At 39.1% G+C, this 19857-nt stretch overlaps 1 protein-coding gene across 1 annotated transcript in view; it reads right to left on the bottom strand.

Annotated features, from left to right (window-relative positions):
- CAMK4 (calcium/calmodulin dependent protein kinase IV) overlaps nt 1-19857 on the bottom strand; it is a 136902-nt gene that overhangs the window by 9712 nt on the left and 107333 nt on the right. The window contains exons 6-8 of the mRNA XM_065662072.1: nt 6564-6654; nt 4516-4590; nt 456-531 (exon numbers count right to left, since the gene is read on the bottom strand). Of these exons, the coding sequence (XP_065518144.1) occupies nt 456-531; nt 4516-4590; nt 6564-6654 (242 nt within the window). The remainder of the gene's footprint in view (nt 1-455; nt 532-4515; nt 4591-6563; nt 6655-19857) is intronic.

Raw genomic sequence — 19857 nt, 5'->3', positions numbered from 1 at the left:
CCTGGCTGAGATGCTGTGGGACAACAACAATGGTACTGCAGACAAAGCTGTAGCAGTGTCCGTGACTGATACAAATGGGGCAGCTGCATTTGGGAATATTCAATATATGAAGCTACTGCAAGCACATTAACTTCTCCTTGTCCCATCTGTAGTTGAGAAGCTACTTAGGATCGTAATATATCTCACAGTTACTGAGAAAAAATTGCATACGATGCTTTCTGACACTCTTACGTTATTCATATTAACAGCAGAATTCTGCACAGATCTTGCTGTTGTTCAGGAAGTGTTGTATTTCTCAAATATATAACCTCAGTGTTTTGCCATGCTTCTCTAGGATTTTACTTCCTTAAGTAAGATTAGGAATATCACCATTAAAGTTCAGGATCTTATGTTTTCAGCTCACAGCACAGCAGCTGCTTACAACTGAATCACTCTGTAGCACTGTCTACACTTACAGAATGTAGGTGATAATTCCCAGAGACCACATGTCCACTTCAGGGCCGTAGGCACATCCCCGTAGTATCTCTGGTGCTGCCGATGATGAAACACATCTCAGTAAAATGAAAGTTGAATGCAGAAATACCAATCACAAAGTCATTTTAAAGTCCATGCATGCTCGTGTTTTTTTTAAAGTTAGGGCCCTCTCCTTTAAGCGTTTAATTAAGCAAATAACTTCTTTCACTGAGTATAAAGCAACAGAAACCATGTCCAAGCACAGCCATATTAAAATGAAAAGTGGATTTTGGTTTCAAATTGCTTTTTGTTTCTGGTATTCTGTTTTCATTGTAAGGCAAGACATGACCATCTCAGGCAATTGCTTCTGCTGCAGCACAGAGCAGGCAGGAAGGCCAGGCCATTGTGGGGGACTCTGGCTCTGCAAGGGTAAAGATGAGTTCACCTCCGAAAGGGCAGCTTGACAAACATTCCTCAAGGAAAGCTGAGTAGACCATTGTATCCCTCACTATCAGACAGTATTTGTTGCTGTTGTATGTGACTAAAAATGGGCATGGTTGCACACTCAGACTGTGATGTGCCTACATTGAGTGCCCCTGACCCTCTCATTGCCAGGACTAATAGCTCTGTGCACCCTCGAGGTTTGCCTCTGACTGGGAAAACTCCCTGGGCAAAGCTTCTGAGGTGGCAGGATGGAAATGCCACATCTTCAGAGGACAAAATGGAAGTGATTCATACTGGGAGGGGAGGGGGGCAAGGACCTTCCTTCTCTTACTTTTTGGCCACAGATGAAAATACCCAACTAATTTGGAAAAAATAATTACAAAGACAACTTTGAAACACACTTCCCCATGTCAGTAGCCCTTCTTCTCAGCTACCACTGTATCTGCACTAACACCCATCAATGTACAGGATGGCAGCACAGCCCTTGAGTCCACCACCTCATCAAACATTTTTACAAAGCATTAATATTGAAGGCAAAGAACATTTTTCCCTGTTGCTACATGGTAGAAAACCTGGACAAAAACTTACCAGTCTAACCACAGATTTTTCCCTGCCTTCCTATTCTTCTCATAGGTAAACTGACGAACAGAGAGGAGCTGGTTTTGAGAAATGACACTAGGTCCCAACTGATTTTATCTCCTGTCAGCCTGTAGCGAACAGGACAGCTTACAGGCAAAGCAGCCAATGACCTCAGAGAAAGAGATGGAGACAGATTAAGAAAAGAGATGTTAACCACTCTTCTTCCTGTCATGTAAATAAGAGTTTTTCTGTTAATGGCCAATATGCTTCTTCTCTAGAGAACACAATGTTTCTTGGGATGTCTTCTTGCTCAGAATAAGGGCAGAAGACACTTTCTGCCCTTCTTTGGTTTTTCTTCTCTTTGGTATTGCAAAATGGTCATAAAAGAGACCAAAGATTTGTCCATTTAGGTCTGCCTTGCCACCTGGACTGTGATTACACAGCTATACATTTTGTAAATATGATTTTTCAGTATTTCCAGAAGTTTGCTTTTGGTGAATGGATTTGACTGATACATTGTTATTAGTTTAGATGTTGGCTGTAACTTATGAATCACTGCTCTGCACTGGCTTATATTTATGCTTATCACTTATGCCCTTTTTAAGTTCACTGAAAGCACAGTGTCTCAGCAAGTTAAGTTCTTTGTGACCATATTTCTGCTTTCAGTCCTCTACACCATATTGCATGTCACAAGGACTGTAGATTGGTAAGTCTTGATGCAAAGGACCCAGACTCCTGTAGGTGTTTTTGTTGCTGTGTCCTTTCTAGAAAAGCTGCTGATAGTTGGGTGGGTAGGATGTGGGAGTTGGCAGTCTGTGACAATTATTCATAGTTCAATTTGGCATTTTAACAATATTCTCCCTGGATTTCCTCCACTTCTGGAAAGTAATCCTTGTATATTTTCCAGGCAGCAGGAATTCTGCATGGTCAGTTTTAACTTGGGTAACGAAACAAGGATTGCAGATGCACGTCTGCAAGCACAAAGCTCCTGTCTTCTCAGCACAGGCATTCACTCTCAAACCTCCCCAGCAAGTCATCGCTACTCTGAGGGCTCTTCTGTGGTAATAAACCTTATCCTATTTTTACAGTATAAAAATACAGTCATAAAAAGGGCTAAATACTATCTACAATTATATGGCATTTGTAGTATAACTGTCAACCAGAACATTAATGGCTAATATGTGAAGTTCAGTTTTATGAAAATGACTGGAATTCAGTGCTACTTCTAAAGCATACTTAGTGCCTGTATGTGCTTGACAGACAATGTCATATGAGGTAATGGACATGTCACCTTAATTGCCTTATCATCTGTAATATGAAACAGCGGAGTAATATTATGGTCTTCTCCAATGCTTTGCTTTTACAGTTATAAAAACAAATGCCAAGTGTCCAGTTTCCACATGGCTTAGCTCAGCTCTGCCCAAAACTACCAGATATGCCTACCACCCAGCACACTGGTAGCAGCTTGCAGCCTCTTGCAGAAGCCAATTTAGGATCTGCAGTTCAGTGAGACTGGCAGAAAGGCTTCTCCACAAGATCACTTTTTTTGCTCAAGATTAGCATTCTCAGTGTGTAGCCCAGCAAGCTTGCCCTGATGTAATCAAGATCACTAGCCTCTCTGGCCATTAGCTGACTTGCTGATGTGAAAGGGTCTTGCAGTGAAGGTTGAGCAGAGTGCAGAAGCAGCTGCAATTCTCTTTTAACAGAGTGGCTCCTTCTTTTGCATGTTCTGGCACTGGAGGATCCATTTCTGGCTCATTTTATGATTCCAGGAGTCCAGGTGAGCTTCTGCATATGTGGGGAGCTATCTGTCCCAGCTCTGACCGTGAAGTTGTGCCTAAGGATGCTGTACCTGCAGCCCGACAGCATGCTCAGTATGCCCTGCTAAAAGCTGACAGGCACTCTGAGAGGCTCTGGCCAGCAGCTGCCTGCACAGCTTGCCGTCCACCACACAGAACTGAGCCAAGACACACCAGCAGTCTGCCCTGGCATGGAGGCCAGAGGCTTGCCACAGGGATGCAGCAGCCTTTGGTGTCCCCTCTGACCTGGTGATGACACTGCTGAAGAAGGTCTGCTGTGCAGAGGGGATGCAGGCTGGGCACCCTGCTGGCAGCGGGATGAGCACCTGTCACAGCCTCAGGGTGAAATGCTCTCCCTGTCAAGAGGGAATGGCCACTGGGACTTGGCAGCACATTCTCAAATTCATTATTTTTTTAGGATCAGTTGTATGCTTCCTTTCTCCCTGCTGTGGTGGGTTATGTGCTTGACCTCTGGTTTTAGACTTTTGATTTTTTAGGGTTGGTTTTAGTTATATAGTCTGTGGAATAATGGTATCTGACATATAACACAGCTATGGCATTGTTTGCCAGATATTACACCTACGTCAACTGTAGCATTCACTTTTGACTGAGAAGCATGAACTGTGTGTAAAACAGAAGCATGTGAGACCATGAGATGAAACACAATTTAAAGAAGTAGAAAGTACCCTCAAAGGCCATATAAATCCAACATCATCAAGAATATAATTTTGTAATTTCTAAATTCCTAAAGGAATTACAATTACCATCCTTGTGTAATACATTAATTTATGACCCTACTTTAAGTAATAATTTGATTTCTTCTATGTTAAAAAAATAAATTTAAGATAAATTAATTGTAAGCAATATTCAAATATTCATAATTGCTATGAGCTATATAAATTTTTCATGGTTTCCACTCTGCCTTTCATAGTTTGAGTTCCTCCTGATGCCTCCCCAGTATTATTTTAGTAATTTCAGTATTTTTACAATGGTTGAACTTACTTTCTTGCGAGTAATGAACTTGCACAATGACATATATTTTGAGTATTAAGCTTCAGTGCTACAGAATATGAGTTTAGAGAAACTTAACCCAGTGCAAGTTCTGAACGTTATGTTTTTATTTCCGCTTTTTAAGGGCTTTTGGATATTTGACTCTAGGATGAAGCATTTCACCTTGGAGAGAGAAAATGTAACATCCTCACACTAAGTGCAGCATATTGTAAGAAATAAAACAACATACCACAATACCCTGGAGTTCCACAAATTGTCTTCATGGTCACCTGGTCTTCCACAATCTTAGAAAGTCCAAAGTCAGCTGTTAAGATTGTTTAGGAATATTAATGTTCTTACTTCCTTGTAAAATCACTTTTTTTTTTCTTTTTATGTTGCATATGTAATTGAATGAACATTTCTGCATTAAATGAATATTGTCATTTCCAGAGATGAGGATCAGTTTAAAGAATCTACCCAGACTGCGATCTGGAAGCAAAATTCGTCCATGCAAACGAGTACTCCTGGCTCTTTCTTGACAGAAATGTAGTTTGTATTTTATCCCAAAGACTGCACAAACCCAATAAAATGTTATGCCTAAAGGCATAAAAGCAGTGATCCAGAAATGTATTTTAGGTACATATTCATCTTCCTTTTGTGAGTAGTCCAATAAAATTAACAGAGCAATTTTGGGTTAAAAAATTATGTATCAGTAATTTCTTGGTAAGGATCAGAAGATACAGTCCTTGCAAACCAAAATCACAGCAATACTTTGATAAAAGTCATCTAGAGACATAGAGCTTGTGCCAGGAGAAGTGAGGATCATTCTTGTTTGCAGTGTTTCTACCCTGAATTACTGCTTAGACAGGAAGAGCCCTCATGATTTACATGTTGAACTTGCATGACCCATTTTTTTAAAAGACATGAAAACCAAAGTCCTTATAAACTGTGAGTTTTCATTGAGAATAAACTGAACTTCTTCAAACTTTAATTCAGGTGATGATAATCTTGGTTTAAAAAGTGTAAAATAAAAGTATTTTTGTTTTTTTACAGTGAATAACAAAGTGAATATTTTGACTCAAGATCAGGATAAAAACAGTTCATCTTTTATTCCAGAAATGCATAGGTAGTGTTCACTTCTCCCTAAATGCTTATAATTTATGTATAATTATCTATCCAAAGAGAAATATCTTTTGCTTTTATTAATACTTACTGTAAATCAGATGTCAATTTAAACAACAATAATATTAACCGGAAGATGAAGAATCACAGCATTTAGGAAAATGCTTCAGGAACCCCTACACCGCTCTGGCTGTCAAACCAAGGCCACTGGGTGCTGCATTAATCTAGCATGTTACAGTTGTTAGAGGTTTTCCGGGAAAGATAAAAACTAGGATAAAATGTAAGTTAAGATATCATCATCCTGAGATGACAGAGTTTCCAAGAAATTTATACAAAATCACTGAGACTATTTCGTGGAAATCTAGCTCCTGAAACCCATGATGGACACAAGCCTGATGAACACGTCAACACTCACTCCTTGCGTGCTCTCAAGTCTGGTAAGAGAGTGGTGGTGGAAGTTTTGGAAGAGAGTTTTGGAAGGTGGTCCTTCCAAACTGGCTACATACAGCTCAGGAGGCTTGCACAGAGACTTTGTTAAGGCTTTGTTAAGGCTTTGTTAGTCTTTGCTAAGCGAAAACTTGGTATACCTAGCATTTTTGGAGGTTGTGCCCTTTTCAAGCAGTGACCATGCCCAACAGAACTGGCATAACATGTCCCCATTCAGGACACCCTGATCTCACCTTGGTCCTCCTCATCATCCCCGTGGTACTGACTGTGCCTCAGATGATTTCCCTTTGCTCTTTGCAAAGATCACTTCTTATCCCTCAAGTTTGTCTTCAAAACAGAAATTAGCATTGTTCAGTTTTCTTTCTACCATTTATCTGCACATTTGTACGTTCGTGCCAATGAATCTTTCCTTTTAAAATACTAGTTTAAAAATAAAAAAACAAGGCACAGAAGTTCATGATGATGTATGCTGATCTCATGATCCTTTTTGTTCCTCCTGAGCTATTCATTCTCTGACATATTCTGAACAATTCTGTCTATAAATTCTCTAAGCAAGCACCTTGTTTTGTATTGGTTTTAAAAACAAAAAGTGCTGCTGAAGAAGTAACATGCTATTCATTTCAGTATAAGCATTAGCTTTGAATAAAGTGGTAGTGAGACTGTAAACATCAGTTGGCACATATTACTGCTACAAAGGAATTAGGGAAGCATATATATAATGCTACTCACCGATTTTTAGTGGTGCATCTGGTGCTGGTGTTGCATAGAGTAGATTTTCTGGCTTCAAGTCACGATGCACAATCCCATTTGCATGCAGGTACTAGAAAAATAGCAAGTTAAAACACTCAAACGAGACCAAGATGTTATGGTCAAACGTGAGTTAACATCTTCTTAATAATCTATAGCAGCACATTAATAATTTGCATTGTGCGAGGCACAAAGTCATTAAACTAATGTTCAGCAGCTTTTTTTCTTCAAACCTGTGCAACACAGGAACTTTGGATGCATATTGTAATCTCAATAGCAAATCAAAATTTGGGAAGGCAAAATTAGCATCACATCCATTTGAGAAGAAAAACATCTTGGAAAGTGTTACTGACTTTTTAAATACAGTGGTAGCTTCTAGAAAATAATCTAACAGATGCTGAGATACAAAGTCTGCCTCAGAGGAAGGTAGTTTCTACATGTTACAACATTCTGAGATTGTAAAATGGACATACAACTATTAAAGAGACACCTCTGAGCAGAAGGTATGCTGTTTGTGTCCTGGGCTAATTATCGTTAAGGTCCCTGGAGCAGACGTCTCAAAGGTTTTAAAACCACCCAATTGCAGAGTCTCAAAAATCCACCTGCTTGCTAAAGCACATGCATTACATGTGAATTTATTCACCTCTGAAATCCTTTTAAGATTCTGTTCCTGCCTTGCACTGATGGAAGAAAGAATTTCTGGAATATATGGCTGCTTCTCACACTGCTATAGACAGACATAGAAGAAATACATAACATATTGCTAGACAAAAAAAAATAACAACCTAGTTAATCAAATCCTGTATTTCTCGTTGATAAAATATTCAGCAGAAATCTCTGAGGCCTTGAAAGATGCTCAAGCGTAGAATCAGATTACCTTATTTGAAGTCTACATTTCAGTAGCATCTCTTTCAACTGTGTTTTCACTTTTAAAAAAGTGTGTGTGCACTGTTATGCAGCACACAACAAATGGTTGACCATCTAGAAAGCACAGCCACAGTGTGCATTGAGTTAGCACCTGGGATGAATTTTTGACTGCACATGTCATCAGAAATCAGTTTCTATAAGTTGCCAGTAATTAGATAACATTAAGAAAGAACTAATGGTTCTTTCCTTGGTCATTGCTTTAGTGATACTGAGCGCTTTTTAAGTGTGTTTTTCTTAGAATGCAATATATGCTTTTTGTTGACAGTTCATAATCCTAAATCTGCAATATTTGTCATGATATAGCTTGTGGAGACGAGCCAAAACTCTCATCTACTTCACAGTGAAATCCAAGTGCTTGTCCCAGCTGTGTTTTCTGCAGTGAGATAGCTAATCAGTTACCCAAGGTAAAAACAGGCAACAGTGTAAGAAAACTTTCTGGACTTTATGCTGCTACATCATTTAATGTGGTCGTTTCTGCATGGCTTCACACAATCATGTTCACCCTGGATAAAAATTTATCCGCTAGTGGAGAAATAACTGTAGCAAAGATTCTTCCACAGCACAGCACTTACATGTTTGACATGCAGGGGTAATACTGGAGCACAGGGAGTACACCAAAAGCAATCAGGCTGGAGAGGATACAGAGAGATGTCTGAACACTGATGCGTGTTCCTGTGCTGCAAATCTGTTTAGCTGACTCTGTCAGAGTGAGAAGGTTCAGACATTTCATGACCGCTTGGTGGAAAGCAGACATTTCCTATTCACTTGTACAAAAAAATCTTCGACCAGATTTGTGATGAGAATTTTTCCAGCTAAGTCTGCAGTCTTTAAGGAAGTCCTTTTTACACATGCCCACAGTCTTAAAAACATTTTACATTGTGAGGCTGTAAACTTCAAAATTTTCTTCCCTTTCCAGAATTTCATTTTTGAGGAAGTGAAATTTGGGCAGAATTTTGAGAGAGGCTGTCCAACTTTTCCTCTCTTTTAAGGCATAAAGTGAGACTAGCTCACAGGGCTCTTTCTCAGACATAGCAAGAACCACAACCAGCGACATGTGCTAACCATGATTGTGACTCACGACTGACCGACTTTTTAACATATGTCTATTGAACTTGCATCATAAAATCTTCTTTTTTTTTTATTACAGACTCATAAGACGCCATGTAGGAAAATTTCCCTTTTCTACCTAATCCCCTATTTGCAGAAAACTTGCAGAATGGGTTGCCCAACAAACACCAATTGTCTCAACAACCTAGCCCACATCTTTCAAACACTGCTACAACAACAGTCTGAGCTCTCTCTTGTGTCCATTCCTCACAACACCTGCAGCTATTCCTACCCTCTCCACCACACCTCCCCTTGTCTCCACAGCATCCTAGCCCAGAGTTCCTGCCCACCCACAGGACACCCTCTGACTATTTCCTGTGGCCACAGAGATCCATCATGGTTGCTACAACCCCTAATCTCAGTCCCTCCTGCTCTGTCCTCTCTCTACCACTATTTCTTTTTCTTGACTTCATATTTGGGCACTGTAGTATGTGGTCCAGCCAAGCAGGTGGCTGGGGCTGCTCAGGCTGGCAGGTCATGGGTTCAGCAGAACTACTGTTAGCATCTCTTACCTTTGAAACCTAGCGTCCTGTCAAATTTTGTGGAGATTGGCTAATAAGATCAATGTTTTTTTTGTGACCTAACATAAAAATGGGCAAAACTGACACGTTACTTACCCCCCCCACCCCCCCCCACCCCCCCCACCCCCCCCCCCAGTGTTTTCCCTGATGCAGAAACCCCATTCTTCAACCATACAAAAGTGCCAGTTAGACTTGTGGATCCCCAGCCTCCCAAGGGGAAAGACTGATGGCTAGACATCTGTAAAAGGTGCCTGCCTCCAAACAAACTTGCTATAAAGTTCTCCAGTGCATGCAGTGACCTTCTGTCCTCCAGGCTGAGACACCCATCATTCACTGAGTGTATCTCCTGCTGAAGGGGACCTTCCAAGACTGTGTCCATTTTCAGCATTGTCCCCTTTCTTGGTAAATACACTGGGGCTTGCTGGCAAATTTTCACCAGTCCCAACAGCTCTGTTCCCCACGTAGTGATATTGAAAAATACTTGGTAATTACATTGTTTTGTCGATTTGTGAACAGCATTCTGAATTAAACTATCTTAATTTAGAAACAGAACTAGTTGAACTTGCATAATTCATTTTGTATAACATTTATTTCAATTTATATATGCTCTGTTTTGATTGCTCTTCACTTTATTTCTCACATACTGATTTTAAGAAGCAACATGTTCTTTTGCAGGCAGTGCCTCTGCAGTGTAAGTTCAAAGACTCCCCCAGTCTGGGCAACAGCTATGGGCATTTTGTACTGTCATTGCAAAATAGATAGCCTGTGCTGTACTATTTGTATGTTATGTCTCTTAGTGATTGAATGGTATGATTAAACTAGAAGATAAGGTCTCAGGTACAAAGCAAGAGCAGTGTACAGACTCACTTTACAATCTAATCATGGCTGAACTACATCACTTTCCTCACATATTAGATATGGACAAGACTTGGAGCACCAGTTGAATTCTATGGATAAGGAGTTTTTAGATGCATAGTGCTGTACAACAGTTTAACGTAGCATACACATAATATGTGATCATGACATGATACTCTCACAATAGCTAAAATGTCCTCTTTCCATTTTTTGTTGACTTTCAGTAGATAGTGCCAAACTCTAAAAGGAAATAAAGGCATGGCAGTTATCTGATTGCAACTTTGCTAATTTGTGTTACTGAAATAAGGTATTTCAGTATGCAGAAAATTTGTATTTTCATCAAAATCCTCTATTTCCATGACAACACTACATGGATATATTTAGTTCTAGTTACGTCCTGTAACATCTACATACTAAAATGAGAAATTTGCTTGTAGAATAACAGCATTTCATCTGGCCTGATGAGATGTGGATGGTAGAGAGGCTTCCACAGCATCTCACAGCAAAGCCTGTGGAAGAAAACCTTGTGGAAAAAGTCTTCTCTATTCACACCAGTTTCATCTGAGCAGCTGGCCAGGGACACTGGGAAGAGAAATTATTCTTTCTCATGTACCTTCTCCTTTCTCCTCTGATTTTACTGTTTTTTTGAACTACATCAAGGCAGGTGTTGAAAATAGACACAGTACTGATTTTAAGGAACATATGGCTATTCTGTTAAGCAAAAGACAATGAACAAATAAAAATAAAAAGAAAACCCTAAGCAGTTTGTGAATTTAGTGAATTAGTGAAAATTAGTGAATTTATATGCAAAGGAAATAAACATCGAAAAAATGTATTTGTGCATCCTATGATCACACTTCTTTTTCAATCGCTTAGGACAATGAGATGTAAGTATGGCAGGCAGGTGTACTGTCTGTGCTTCAGAGATATAGTGGGGTACTGCATTATTAGTGTAGAGCATCTCAGATAATCTGGGAGAAATGTATTCTAGCAAAATTGAATCTGACAGTCCTACTACCCTTTGATGAATGCTGAGGACAGACTTAGACTGACACTAGGTGGGAATAATATACAGGCTGTTTTCTGAAAGGCTTACCAGTTACAATAAAGGCAGCATTCATCACCTTCATCTTGGCCTTTATTCCTGCAGTATGCAACAGCAACTCGTAACTGAACAACTTCTGTGACTTTAATTGTGACTACAGCTGAAAATATTTTGTTGTTGTTGTTTTGCTTTTTTTTTTAATTTATTTTTATTTTGTGGGGTTTTGTTTTTTGTTTTTCTCATTCAAGCTTATTTCTTCTTGCTGTGTATGAGTTCCTTTTGCTCTTTGTTATTGTTATAAAATAGAAGATTAAAATTATTTTAGAAATGCAAGGATTGTCTTGAGAGGTGCTGCAGAAGTGCTTCTGAGAATTCTTGCTTAAAGAGCTTTAAAAAAAGACACTGTCTGTGATAGTGCCAGAACCCAGGTCCATGGGAATCACTGAGGTACCAGTAACAAAAGTGTGAAATCAACTCATATACACAGCATAATCTCCCCTCTGCTACCATTCCCTTACTGCAGTTGCACTGGTTTTGGGATTGAATGAACAAAACAGCATATTTACAGAAAGCAAAATCAACATTGATTTCTTTTATGGATGTATATGAGCAAGTTTTGGATGTCTGTATATAGATAACAAAATGGAGTCATAGAAAGGCACCAAGTAATGATAGCTTCTCCAAACATCTTGCAGAAAGCCTATTCTTTGCACTTGTCTTGCTTTTATTGGTTGCTCTGGGAAACCAGTGTACGCTATTATGTCTGCTACTTAATAGATTGGCTTCCAAACATTTTCATAAAACTTCTATTAGTTTAGTTTCAGTAGAACAAACAATATTTGCCTTTGTACTTTGTGTAAGTATGCATTAACACAACTATTTTGATTTATGAATTCAGATAATAAATTTGTGTACTATTAAAAGGTAAGAAGAAATATATCTGCGTAGATGCATAAATCCAAGTGTTTATTTTCTTTGCTATACTATATTCAAAATTATGAGATAGCTCCAAAAGAAAGTTCTAAATTAAGCAAATAGGTCATATAAAGTTTCAACTGCAATCTCCACAATAATTTTATTCTACATTTGGAAACAGTTCTATCTTTTGAATGTTCCTGCTTTTAGAAGAGTGAAGCAGCCTTGAGGATGGCAACACTACACCAGGTGTGATCACAGCAAACGATGTACAGTCAGTTCTGTACAAGCTGAAATATGTAGGAGAGGATAACACACACACCTTCCCACACAAATCACAAGCAGGTTTGTGCAGAGAGCTAACTGTTCACATGGCTGAAATTTTCCTCTAAAACCGTAAGTAGGCTACAGCATCAGAGAGGATTGAAGAGCTCTGCTATAGTGTCTTCTCAAATCTATACAGAAGAGCAGCCCACTTGCAGACTTTTTATTCAGTGAAGAATTAACGTACATTAACCATGTTCCTCATACAGCCACTCTCCTTAAAACTGTCTTTTTCTGCATAACTGGGATGCAGAAGACAAAGATGGTGGTTTTCTTCATGTAATTGCCCAGGCCCCTCGCAGTACCTACCACACACTCCCGCATGCCTGCTCCCTGTCTGGTTGAATAACAAAAAGGTGAAGGGTATATATTCATTTGAGAAAACTCAGTCATTTGTGATGAAGTTCAAAAGAACCATGATATTAGATGCAGACTAATTCCACAAAATTGCAGTGGGCAAAAATTCCTTAAGGTGTGACCTGATCTGTCAAAACTGCTGAGGTCCAGTACACTTTTTCCCCTCTACAAGGAGGAGTTGCAAAAAAATAAAAGATCTAAAAAAACCCCACAAACAGCCCCTTCCAGAAAAGAAAAACTGATAACTAGTAGTCCTGCCCTTGGTACTGGTACACACTAGACCAGTGTAGTTTTGCACAGCTCAGTACCCCTCTGCTTGGCTGACTTCACATAGAGCAGCTATCATAGCCCTCCAAAGTGTCCTGAGGTTTTGCTGTCTGTATAGTGTTCTGAAGACAACATTATAAGCACATTACATTGCTACTACTGTTTTGTTCTACTCACTCCCTCTCTTCAAAATTTTTTGTTTTTATTAACCAGTCATGTTCTAACAAAGATGAAAAAAATTTATATTAAGCAAGAGTTTTTAACTTTACAATATGAAAAATATTTTATAAAGTATTAGAGATACAATTATTTTAAGACAAAGCTAAAAAAAAACAACCCTCAAATGCTTCATAAATCCTCTGTATGTGTCTTTGGAAATTAATGCCATTCTAGCACATTTAAAAGGAAGCAGAAAGGAATTTTGCAAAATCAGGGTTCTTCCTTCAAGCCATCGGTATAATTCTGCAGAAGTTATTTTATCAATCTGCCAACCCTGTATGGAATACAAACTTCAGCAACATTACAGTTATTCTAGAAAGTCTAAAAAAGAATTAGATTCTGTATTCCAAGTAGGTTACAGAAAAGCAAATAATGCTTTTGAGTGCCAGTAATGTCTTTGGGTTTAGCCATTAGGAAATAAAAAAAATACAAACGAAAAAAACAATTGAAAAAAGATCTGAAGCTTCTAACTCAGGCCCCAGTGACCTCCAGGACCAGAGAGTCATTTAGCTGAGGAAAACTGTTCATGGCAGTGTTAGATCTTGCTAGCCACAAAGATTTGCTAACCATAGCTGTACTATACCTATACTGGGGCCATAATATAATGCCCTAATTAGACAAAATTACACATCTGTAACATTTTAGTTTTCTAGCAATAATGTATTTTTCCATATTCTAATCAAAGCGCTGTATTTCATGGCTTTTGATTAATTCCTCTCCCTTTTGAAGAGGGATATTACATAAAATAATTTAACTCTTAAGTGGGTAGGTTAGAATTTATACCACTTACTTGTGAAGCATAAGGTGTTTTTTTTCTGCTTGTACAGTACAGTTACATTTGTAAATTAATCCATACCAAGGACTGCTCAAAACACATTTTTATATACTGTTCAAATTTTTAGAACAGTCTTGGGTAAAATAGCACTGTCAAAACAGCTCTTTATTAGTCAAGCCAAAGATTATTTCCATCAGGCAGTTTGAAGCTGGTCGCTTCATTTTGAAGGCTGGCACCATTTAATGGTATGTGTGTCGGCTGTTGAAAGCTAATTGGCATTGCTGACAGAGAGATACATCAGCTCATTTACTATCACCCACAGAGATCTCATAATTAAAGTAGTATCTATTTGAGAAACTGTCTTCCTGAACATACACACAAAAAGTCTGTAATTTTTAACACATCATTGTATGAAATAAATACTTATATTTCTGCATTTGAATTCCTGTTTATGCTTAAATAACTCTCAGATGTTGTTTTGGGTTAATTACACTCTTTTCCTGGAATTGTGAAGCTAGGGCTACATGTGATAGCACCACTGGCTAAGCCTAATATCGATCTTACATTCAAGAAAGGGCTGCATAGATCAGGTACTGAAAAAAAAAATCACAAACCAACAAACCAGATTTATTTTTTTACTTTTGTTACGGACTTTTATAAAATGTAGCTATAAAGAGCACAGCCCTCAAAGTTTACATGTGTAACAGTGTTTCCATTTATTTCCACTTTCTCATCTGCGGGAGGTGAGCCCTCCCCCCACGCAATCCAAAGGCCTGTTTCATTGGCGTGCAAACTTGGACTGATCCCAGCCTCACAGTACTGTCCCACATACACTTTCTTATTCTGAAGGGAGGAAGGAAAACAATGTATTGCTTCTGCAGCAGCACTGTACCTCAGGAACCTCCTTGCTCAAGATAGCTGGCTAGATTTGCCAGCTATCCGACCTTTTCATGTTTTTGAAACAGGAAATTTACAGTCAAAACCAGAAAAAAAATCTACTATAGCTCTCCCATAATCACTCAGTGCCCTCTTCATCTAAAAAAAGCAAACAAAAATACCTCACCCACCCATCCACCCAACCAAAAAATCCCCAAACCAAACCAAACCAAAAAATCTTAATGGACAGTTGTCTAAAGAAGCTACCAGCAATATTTGTGAATAAATCATATATTAAAAAAACAAACAAGCAAACAAACAAAAAAACCCCACCAACAAACATAAAAATGAGTAATGTCTGCAGGAACAGAACTGGAAGGAGTTAAAAAATTCTTATCTACTAGAAAGAGGAGGAGGTCAAGATGATAGGCTGTGGAAATTTCTATTGTGTTGGTAACTGCTTCCTTTGAAAGCTATCTCAAATTGCATATTAATATAAGTTTTCTGGAAAGGTTTGTGTAGGCTCTTAAAAGCAAAAGAACAATGCACATTCTGCTGGGGAATGTGACAACCTTATCAAGGCAGCCAAATTTTTTTATTTTTTTTTTTTAATGAGTGGAATTCTGAAATACCACGTCCTAGCTGAGAGATGCTGAACTGTAAACCTGAATTAGCTACCAGCTCCTCTCTTTTCAGAAAGATCAGCAACAGATGCAAATCGGGTGAGGATGTTTAATTTCTGTCCAACAAAGAAATTTTCCTGTGGATTTATTGATATCCAATGTACAGAAAGGTTAGAAATACTCTCCCTTACGAGATCAACTTATATTGGAAGACAAAGTAAGAGATTTCATCTAGAATTCTTTTTGTCAGTGAAAAATGTTCAGAATCCTGTTTCCATGCATATCTTTTCTAGTTTCTATGTGGATCTATTTTCATTTAATTCCAGACTTTGCCATTATAATGGATATCTCCAAAAGAACCTACAAAAAATTTAATTTCTGTTTCTCAGTTATTGTGCCATATTATTCCCAGTGTTCAGAAAAAACATGCAAAAATATTTGACTGGAACAATTTTTGACTGGAACTGTGTTTTATGGTATAAATAAGCAAAAGAATGCCAAGCCCCCTTTACCTTTTGCAGATTACAGTTGAACATATCTGCTAGGCAAAAGAATGCTAATGGAAGATAAACCAATGTTAATTAAAAAATATTTTGGAACATGGTGTGCCACTCTTACCTCACATGAACCTCTTATTATCAAACCACAACTGCGCTGGGCACAACAGCAGATGCGAATGTGAACACCACTGCTGAAGGAAAAAGCAATGCTCTGCCCACAGAAAATCATTATCTTCAAAGGCTTTGATCACCTTAATTTCACGCAACAATCACAGACATGAATGTGTCTGGATTTCAGTAAGGTATTTGATACAACTTCAGATCAATTACTGTTTTAGGTGATGGTCGCACTGAAGGAAATGGAGGAGGAGATATGCAAAATAGAAGGAAATTTAATCCAATGGCAAAGCAGGTAAAATTCTTCCAAGTCATGTGAGGGAACCTCTTCTGGAGAATCAGGTGTTTGTGGAGGACTGGAGAGGCTGCTGTGCTGCAAAATGATGCTAAACATGCCTTGTTCAGCAATGAAAGTAAAACTTGAAGAAGTATTTGACCACTTTCTACAATTATGTAATGGTAAACACCAGAACTGGTGGAAGGAAGGGGTTTAAGATAAGGGTTTCTTGACACAAAAGGAAAAAAAACCTAACAACGATCAGAAACTAGCTATGAATATCTTTAGGCTAGAAAAGAGGAAAAGGCTCCTCACTGTGACTGCCACAACTATTCAGGCTAATATTCCAAGAAGTGTGGGGAGGTCAAACCATAAACTGCTTCTAAGGTGATACACAGTACAGTTATAAGGAAAATTACATGACAGAACTCCTGTAAGGGTAGCAACTGCAGCAGGAAGTTGAGGGGATAACTGTTGTCTGGGTTTGTGACTCTTCAGAGAGAAACTCCATCTTTCTTCAGGAGAGTTAGTGTGATTTGTCAAACTCAACCAGATCATCTCTCTCAAAGCAGTCACCAGGAAAAACCACCCAAATCTCCCATTCAGTCTCAGGGGGACACTGCTGTGCAGGTACCCCTGTTCCATGCCAGAACTGCAGTGACATACACAGTCAGGTTCCCAGACCCCTTCTTGAGAGGCTCTAGAGGCTGTGATATGCTTTGAGCCCAGCTGCATATCCCCCTTCTCCTCTCTGCAATGTTTCTGCTTCCCTGCCCACCACCACCTGGTTGCTTCCTGCTCCGTACGCCATTGCTCCCACTAATCTTGGCATTACCTAGGCATATAGGTTGCTGCAAAGGGACAACAAATGGGGAAGGGGATAGGGGCACCAGAGACTGAGACAAGCAGAGAGAGTCAGAGTGCTGCAGTTTGGATGCTGAGATGTTGCTGCAGCTCTGTCATCTACAAAGAGAAATTTGCATTTAAGGTATAGTTTAGGTTCCAGTAGTTTTCCTCTGAAAAACATAATTTTCAATTCTTCCACTTTAAAGCTTCTTTTAGAATGTGTTGAGTGTTTTTCTTTCTCCACCTTTTATACTACAGGTTTTGAATATTTTTTCATTGCAGTTTCTAGTGGCTTCTGTGGGTTGTGTTGCTTAGCAGAAATAGGATTTGATGTATCACCCCGTGCATCAAATTCTATTTCTCAGTTATGACTAGGCTGCAACCAGTGGTGCAATGAGACTGGAGGGGGCAGCTCAAGCTGGAAGCAGAAAGGCTGAAAGAGAAGTGATGAGCTAGGAGGACTTTGTTCCACCAATGAACTGGAAATGACAACTGCATCCTAATTTAAGTATTGATCTCAATTCAGTGCTTGCCAGTGTAAGGATCCTACTGAGAGAAGACCTCTGCTCAGCTGAGGCAGCAGTACACAAAATGCTGCACACAAGTAAGTGGAAATGACTTTCCTGTCTGCTCAGTGCTGCACTGGGAGAAATTCAGACAAGGAATGTCTTTTGTCAGACAAGAACAGCTCAGGCTGCAAGCTGTTAACATGTCAAATGGGAAAAATTTAAGCGGCTGCTATCTCCAGTTCAAGGGGGAATGTGAAGCAGAGAGATCTCAAAGCTCTGAGGAAGTGATAAAAAGGAAAGTTACTGCTGAAAATAACGTCTTTCAATCTGTGAGGCTCAGAGAAAACTGACAAACATATGCTTCACTCAGACTTTTGACAAACACCAAAGATAGTGTGACAGACTCTAAGGCTCAGATTCTGCATGGTCTTGTCTGTGACAAGGTCTCCAGTTTATGTACATCTTTTGCTTATGTTTTTAATTTTTTATAGTTAACACTTTAGTTTAGCCCTCATAATTCTGCAAACAGATTGCCTATGGTCCATCTTTGCCTCCATTGCTGCCTTTTTTTTTTTTTTTTTAATTTTTCCAGCTGGTTTCCAGCTACCAAGATTTGTGTTCAGCACCAGCTCTCATCCACCTTGATGCATCTTTCTGCACCTTGACAGCACATCCTGGAACACACACAGCTTTTCCTTTCTCCTTGCACAGCAAAGATGTACAGTTTTATGTGACCACTACAGACAAACAGCATTCAGTAGTGGCAGGTCCACTGAGGCCTGTAAAATATCAGCTTTTCTCAAAGGTAGTAATCATTCCTGCTACTGGACATCTGTATAATGTTGCCAAGCACACAGACACACATGAGCTGGCCATACAAGAGGAGGAAAGATGTTTAAGTGTATTTATACACTACCAGATGTACTACTAGTACATCCTAGACATACAAGATGAACTCCTAATGTGATGCCTGTTTTGCAGCACACAAATGGAGTAGTTGGATGCAGCAGGGGAGATATTACCACAGAGAGATGTGCTGCAGCACATGGCTCTTGTTATACCATATGCGCTGTAACACTAGACATATATTGAGACTTTTTTGGACTGAAGAACAAGTAGAGATTTTTGGAGAACATGCTCACTGGGATGGAAACAGGTTTTCTGTAGGAACTGAGGAGCAAAAAGCTGATCTAACAAGCCTTCAGTGCAGCACCGATGATCCACCAGGATAAGGGATTCAATCATGGTAAAATCTGTACTTTCATATGCCTGTGTTTCAGCATGGGCATGTATTTTTAACACTGTTAAATCAGTTAACAGAAATTTTTAAGGCTTCAGCTGGTTGTTACGTGCAATCAGTGTTCAGATTCAGTTAGCTTGCAGAGATGAGAGTAACTGTATTTAGACAAGTATGATTAAACAAAGGCAGAACCGTTTCAGATACAACAATGCTGTTTCCAAATAAGGAAACAGACACTATCAGGCACACTGTCAAATGTAAGATTTAGCAGCAATAACTAAAAAATATAATACTGATGAAACGCCATCATTTTGTACCATTAGAATTACATTTACTGTGGGAGTTACCTCTTTGACAAACTAAATTTTCTTAACTGCATTGCGTTTAAACTATTGCATCCCAGGTTTTGGAAGCTTTTATCACAGAACTGCAACAGTATGCATCTAAACTGTGGGTTAAAGCTCATTACTTTCCACACACAAAAAATACTACAGGGCCTACTGAGATCAGCCAGTGTTAAGTTAGAGACTACTGTGTTACATGGATGACTGTATACATACACATATATACCAGCACACAATACACAGATTAAAACCAGACATGTTTTTCTTAGAAGAAAACACATGCATTCAACCTGTTACACACATGTGCAAAATTAAGAATAGCATCACACTGGGGACACTGGCTGGGTGCCTACGATATGGCTAGTCTATGCAGAGTTCCAAAAGCAAAGAGAGAGGTCATGCAATGAAGGATACTGTGGCTGCCAGGGAAGTGTTGCATTTTAGCTGTTCTCTGTGGGCACACCTTTTTGAAAAAGTACTGAAAAAGAGCTCTACTGAGGTTTCAGCTGAGCTTTTATGTGCTTTCAGGGTCTGGTGAGAAGGCATATATGTTTGCAGTTGCCAGTTCAGAGCATTTTCCTTTCGTTTGTGTAAACACCTTCATGAAATCAAGAGGGATTAAGCTAGAAGTA

Source organism: Lathamus discolor, chromosome Z, assembly GCF_037157495.1.
Source record: "Lathamus discolor isolate bLatDis1 chromosome Z, bLatDis1.hap1, whole genome shotgun sequence".
Taxonomy (NCBI): Eukaryota; Metazoa; Chordata; class Aves; order Psittaciformes; family Psittacidae; genus Lathamus; species Lathamus discolor.
The sequence above is the reverse complement of the archived record's forward strand: the minus strand, read 5'-3'. Positions and strand labels throughout refer to the sequence as shown.